Source organism: Carassius auratus, unplaced genomic scaffold (genome assembly GCF_003368295.1).
Source record: "Carassius auratus strain Wakin unplaced genomic scaffold, ASM336829v1 scaf_tig00215723, whole genome shotgun sequence".
Lineage (NCBI taxonomy): Eukaryota > Metazoa > Chordata > Actinopteri > Cypriniformes > Cyprinidae > Carassius > Carassius auratus.
Window position 1 is genome coordinate 136,083 of NW_020528212.1, and position 6,881 is coordinate 142,963.

Here is a 6,881-nt window from a genome sequence, read left to right on the forward strand (position 1 = left end):
GTGGAGCAGACAAACTTGAAAAGATTTTGAAGTCAGTATGTTTCTTGTTTTATTTCCATGTTATTGAACATGAATCTGTCACTATCCTACAGTCCTAGAATTCATTTTAAAAATTCACAATTTGACTTTGGGGCAATTTGCATAAGACCTTGTATCCATTTACATTTAACCATTTAGCAGACAATTTTATCCAAAGCGACTTACAAATGAGGAGAACAATAGAAGCAAGCAGACAAACGAGGGAAGCATTATACTTCTTATAAGTGCTTTGGCAAGTCTCAGTTAGTCTAACACCATTTTTAAGTCGAGTCATCGCCGATACATACAGGGCCCTTGTGCTATGGGCGAACCAAGTTTAAATCCAGACTCAAGGACATTTCCCGATCCTGCCCCCCATATCTCTCCCACTTCTCTTTGTCAGTTCTGATCTGTACTACCAAAATGAAGGCAAAAATGGCAAAAAAAAAAAAATAATCTAATAAGAATAGGTAAGTGTTAGTAGTAATTGATAATGATTAATTGATGAAAATGGCTTAAGACTCGCCTCCTTTAGTTGAGATGGGCACGTCGTTCCACCAGCCGGGAACAGTCTAGGAAAAGGTCTGTGAGGGTGGTTTTTTGCCTTATTGGGATTGCACCATGAGGTGGCATTCACTTTTTTTTTTTTTTTTTTTTTTTTTTTAGTTTAAGTTTATTCACAAATACCAGCAAATTCTATGATGATACAGCGGGGGTACAGAAAATACAAATTAGGTATAGTGAAATGGGTTTATAAAAAAAATCACATTATATTTGTTACATTTACAGTCTAAAGTGTTAGATGTGTGAAGATTTTATTCTTCATCGTTTGACCCCTTCCATTTTTATACAATTACTTGGTAATGTGGTTATGCAAAGAAATAAATATAGAGTTCAAATCACATGCCAGCTGTCACGTTCAGGTTTCTAGGCATTGTATTGCTTGAATCCGGTTATGCCGTTTGAATTCTGTTTACATGATCAGAATTTTCCTGTGCTCTTTTCAGTCCTGAAGCTATCTCAGATGACACCGAATCTTCCCAGGTCATCTACACTGAATTTGATGACGACTTTGAGGAAGAGGAACTGGCTGCACCTATTGGTCAATGCACAGCACTCTACAATTTCCCAGGTATGATTATACAGTTTTGCCTGAGCGTTTGCGAAGATCATACCCACCTCTTTTCCCCTGATACTCCTCCATCTGTCCACAGGCTCCAGTGAGGGAACCATCTCCATGCAGGAAGGGGAGGTGCTGTCTGTAGTGGAAGAGGATAAGGGAGACGGATGGACGCGAGTGCGCCGGAACAACGGGGATGAGGGCTATATCCCAACTTCTTATGCTACCATCACTCTTAATAATTGACCTCATTCCCTTTCCACTCGCTGCAGCAGAGATGCACTATACCAAACACTATTACCACTTGTGTCTCACCATGACTTGCTGCACCTCTTAGAGGGATAATTTAAGGGGGAATCACTGCACATTTGGCAAATACACTCCTCCTCTAAGGATGAATGCGTATCTCAGGGTGTGTATTATGTGAGTAAATGAGGTAGAGAAGGTTGGAATCATTTTTCTCCTTATTATGCATGAAAAACAATGCAGCAGGATGCCATGTAAATGCAGCTATTGCCCAACAGACACATTGGTTCCTGTGGTGACTCTGATGGTGACTTTTAATAGCAGTCTGTCAACAGAGCTGAGATATTTTGTCTGACCGTGATCCACTCAACATGTCCTTCAGCAAGATCTTCCATCTGCAACTTGATGATGTGATTCTGCGTCTGGAGTGAAAAGCGTAACTATCTCCGCTGGCAGAAATCCAGCAGCGTTTTAACTTGAAGTATTTGCTTTGATGATCCAAGTGGGCAAAAATTATGTTTTACAGCAGTTAAGTGTTGCATATGCTTTCTTAAATGTGCAGTAACAAGAATACCACGTCTAAGAGTGAATTAGATCTAACATTTTTGTTTTTAGAAAATACTGAGCTCCCAAGTAATAAGTAACTCCTCTTTTTTTTCTTTCTTTTTTTTTTTTATATTTTTAAGACTGTTACACAAATACACAAGTTAACATACACAGCAAAATTATGACAATCATAGTGTCACTCTGCAGAAAAAGCCTCACTTCTCAAACCTAAGAATATTTAGTACGATAAATAGTTTGTTGAAATAAAAATATAATTTATTAAGTATATAAATAGGTGTTTGTATAATAAACAAGTTATCACATTTATATAAGAGTTGACTGCACAAATTTCTTTTTCAGATAGATCACAATGCACCGTGTACTCACAGTTAAGAAAAACTATTTTAGGTGACAAAAGCAAATTTAGGAGTTTCATATATAGATATATGAAATAATATATTTTAGGCATCACAGCACCACTATTGTCTTAATAGCTTTCTGTTCTTGATTAAAGATTGTATAGTTAATAGATTTTTAAAAGCAAGGGTTCGAGCCTCTGTGTTCAGCATTTGTTTTGTTTGTCTTGGAACAAGTCCAAGGCAGAACTGTTAATGTTTGGCTAAGTCAAGGTGCCTTCAACTTTGTGTATGTACCATATTCAGAATACGCTATTTTAATGATTGTCTTTATTGATAAATGTCCAAGTTGACAAGCTGTCTTGTCGTTTTCTTTTCTTTTTTGGTGCAATCCTCAATGTTTCAACATTTGTATACCTTTTTAAGAAATGTTTATTTCTAGCAGCAGTTAAACTACTTTTACATGAATACTATATACTATATATATATATATATATATATATATATATATTACATGTTGATGATCACAATAGGCCACCATTGCTTTTCATAGCTAAATAGCTAACAAGTGTCTACTGGTAAGAGGAGGTTGCTGTTGAATGTACTTGCCATATTTGGAGTGTCAGCTCTGATTAATAGGAATTAATTCTCTTTGGAATAAAATGGTAGTATGTTCATGGACTAATAATGCAGCAACAGCGAGCCTTAACTCATAAGTGAACATTTACTATTATAAGTAGTGCTAAATACATCTGCTCCGTTTCCAGTTCTAAAACCTGAGGGGGGAACTTAGGGACATTTATGATGGGTTATTAAAATAAAACGTAACTCAAGTACTCTTAGCCACAGACATTACTTTACTAATAAATCAGCTGTAATACAACTAAAGTACAATCGTGACCGCACGTTATTTGACTTCTAACGTTATATTAACGGCACTGCTGCGTTGCTTCCCAGTCGTAGGCTACACATTATGCGAATGAACTAAATGACTCTGCCAATTTTTTATCATTATTCTACTTGATGAATGTACCTTTGATCATCGGTGTTTTTCATTCGTGTAAAAAAGAACAGTCGTGAAATCACGACCTCTCGTGGCTAATGGTTTATTAAGGAAGGCTTCCGACAGGTGGCAGTATTTGCACAGCAAATATAAACCGGTAGGCTACTCGTCGTTCTTGCTCATGCATTTGCAATAGATTTGAAATATTATGTGACCAGTCCAAAACAAACAATCAGACACGTCTTTCTAGAGTAAATCTAAAATCAGTCAAGGTTGTGTTGACTGACAGATCTCCAAGAGTGATGTTTTTACAGACGTTGCAAATCTGAATAGGACAATCAAGAAGGAGAAGGAAAAAAAAGCCTTTAAAAAAAATCCACAGATATATAAGATCCAGGTGTTAATGCAGTTCAGCTTTCTCCAGATGTTCAGTTGCAAACTGTACTACAGCAATTAAAAAAAAATAAAATACCATTAAATTAGCCTACTTAAATTAACAATGTTATCACACAAAAACGAAAATATACAGTTGATGAAGCAGCATCGGTCAACAGGCCTGGTCATGTTCGCTATACAGGCACTGACTGAATAAAGAGGCCATTTAATGTGCTTCAGAAAAATGATTCTCAGCTGTGAAATCAAGGAGAATCACTGAGCTTCTTCCACATTTTCAGCATCAACGCTTGTCTAGAGGGCGCTAAAGCTAAACATATCCAAATTTGTAATGTAAAACCCTCAAATGCTGTGATCTTGTGCCTATCACTTTTTGTACAAACACTTTACATAATTTGATGTGAATTTATGTAAAAGATTTTCGCTCATCAAATGTGGATAAAAAAATAAATAAATGAAACGGAGTATTATATTGTTAAATATAGTGGTATAAATTATTTAATTCTGCTTATGCTACAATGGCATGCAACTAAACTATTTAGATTTAACCAAAATATGTATTAAGCTTCTGATAGAAAAATAGGCTACTTATGTGTCAGTAACTAGAAATATTACAGTCCATTCAGTCCAGATGTGGGATTTTTATAATTGATATTTGACATCCGACAGTCTGATGCTTAGAAAAGCATTTGTTTTGTAGGTGTAGGTTTATCAAGAGGAAAAAAGACTGCAGTCTTTAAACAGATTCTGTTATCATGTAAGATTATTAATTCATTTAGGAATTTTATTAATTAAAAAATGTATGTTTCTGTATGTAAAAGTGCAACAGTAGTACTTCCAACATAGAACTGCCTTGTCATGCACTGTTTATGTTTGCAAATAAGAACATTTATTCAAAGCATTAAATTCATTAGGCCTGTTAATTTCAAACTGAAACATTTTAAAATAAATTATTTGTGTGTGAGTGACAGCTCTTGCTTTGCAGTTTAACTCCTCATCACTTCCTTTTCCATTTCACATTTGGAATAGCCTACGGTTTTTCAAATTTCTATGTTTGAGACAAAAACATGCGTGATCTTACTATTTGGGGCAGATATGCAAATTAGGACACAGCGGCGGTCTAATGTCTTGGATTCTTGATAGCAGCCTACCTGTGGCTCCATTTTTATTCCCTTGTGTCTGGAGCCCTGAGGATTTAAAAAATAAATCACATCTCATTATCTGCCCAAAACATGACATTTGATAGACCTTTATAAATGATTTCTGTAGCATACATATTGCTTCCAATGTTTAGAAGACATTGTTAAACACACAGGCTACTCTATCTACTCTCTGCAGTGAATCAGTATACCTCTGAATACAGCCGTAGTAACTTCAATTAGAGCTAATTGCATGCTTTTTGCAATTAACCCAATTATCCGGGCTGTTCCTCTCCCTCGTCCCCTATGTTGTGTCAGAACACATACTTAATTGGAATTTGTCTCCACTTTGTAATCTTGAAAAGGAAGATAATGGCGGGCCTATTCAATAAAGCAGCTGTTGTTAATGCACTGACATGAAAACCTATGTTAAGTAAGGCTAAGTAGGTTGGAGGACTACCAAAGTATTTTCACTTTTATCTGCTATAAACAGACACCAGCCTACTCTAATGCATTAAAACATACTCTGCATGCATGCATTCTCTCTCTTACATAACAAGCATTAAACTAAAATAGTAATATACTAAAAAGTATTTTTAACATTTCACAAAAGTATTTCTTAAAAAGTTGCAATCGCCTTGGTAGGCCTACTGTGCAAGAAATAATAAGCTTTGAATACAATTAAGCAGAGAAACATGCAATTAGGATAATTGTATCTATTTTATACAATTCAGTTATTTCATTCTATACGCAACAACTCTGCGATAATTTAGAATATTTTATAATAGCACAGATGTTATGATTTCACTCACATTAGGGAGCCCCCCCCCCCCCTTTTTTTTATTAACGTGATTGGCATTGGGAGGCGGGCAAAACTAGATTGAGTCAACCAATGGTGTAATTTTGAGGCGGGGCTTGGAGTGTCTTTGAAAACAGTAAAAAAAAAATGTAAAAAAAATTGGACGCTAGTGGCTAAAAAATTGTACACCTCATTCAAGAAGATTGTGACTTCATATTGTACCTACTACGTATGCACTTGAGTCATATCTGCAGTGGTTTTATATGCAATCATCTTAAAGCATAATTTTTTGCTTTAATTTACTGTTTTTACATGCTTTTTGAATTTCTTTGTGTTTTTATTGTGTTGTGATGTGCTCTTATTGTGTCTCTTTTGTCTGCTCCTCAGGCGGTGTTCTGCCTCATTTGTATGCTTTGACATTGCTCTCGAAAACACATTAAAGGTCAGTTTTACCATAACACTGTGCCAACCTGGCTGAAACTGAGAGGTCTGTGGTAAAGAAGGGGTCTCTGGTGAACAGGCTCTTCACAAAGATGAGCCACCCCACCACTGGAACCATCACTCTTTCACTGGGAAGAGCAAGACCAGCACTTTATAAAAGCGGATACATTAAACATCTCCAGCATTCAAGATTATTCTGTACTCAGCAAAAAATATGTCTAACAACTGATTTGATTTTCTTATCATTCAGAGACTTCGCACAGTGCAACACATAATTTTCTTAAGTATTTTTTGTCTTGTTCAAGATAAATTTACAAATATAACATGCATAAAACAAGATACAAATATTTTCCTAACTGCATTTTTTTGCTGTGTAGTTGATGTCAGGATGAGCACATTGCCACAGTATGATATTTGTAGGTTTTACAGCAAGGTTATTTGTGCTATAGACTATGTATGTCCCCAAGGTTTGTGTGTATTGAATGTAGCTCATGCAGCAAGAATTATTTGCGCTTAGATGGAATAACAGCCAAATCTGTTAGGAGGCAATACCTGCATTCTGTTAATGGAATGATGAATGATGTTTGTGCTGTACAATTTTGATACGTCTAGTCTGGAGGTTACATGTATTACTCTGGTGTATAATCTATAAACGACTAATGATTTTTAACTTCGATAAAACATGGCACATGAGCACTTAACATACTGATTTAACATGACATATACTAAACAGCAGAAATATGAGCATGACGGAGGACGTTCCCAAGGGAGGATGATGAATTGTTTCGGCAATTTTTTTCTCCATTTCCTTGTCAGCATG

The 6,881-nt window shown here is 35.8% G+C and overlaps 1 protein-coding gene across 1 annotated transcript in view; it reads left to right on the forward strand.

Moving 5' to 3' along the window:
- The window catches only part of LOC113095427 (cdc42-interacting protein 4 homolog), a 28,326-nt gene extending 25,684 nt beyond the window's left edge, over positions 1–2,642 (forward strand). The window contains exons 15-16 of the mRNA XM_026260954.1: positions 1,026–1,150; positions 1,233–2,642. Coding sequence (XP_026116739.1) covers positions 1,026–1,150; positions 1,233–1,384 — 277 coding nt within the window. The 3' untranslated portion in view covers positions 1,385–2,642. The remainder of the gene's footprint in view (positions 1–1,025; positions 1,151–1,232) is intronic.
- The last annotated feature ends 4,239 nt before the right edge of the window (positions 2,643–6,881 follow it).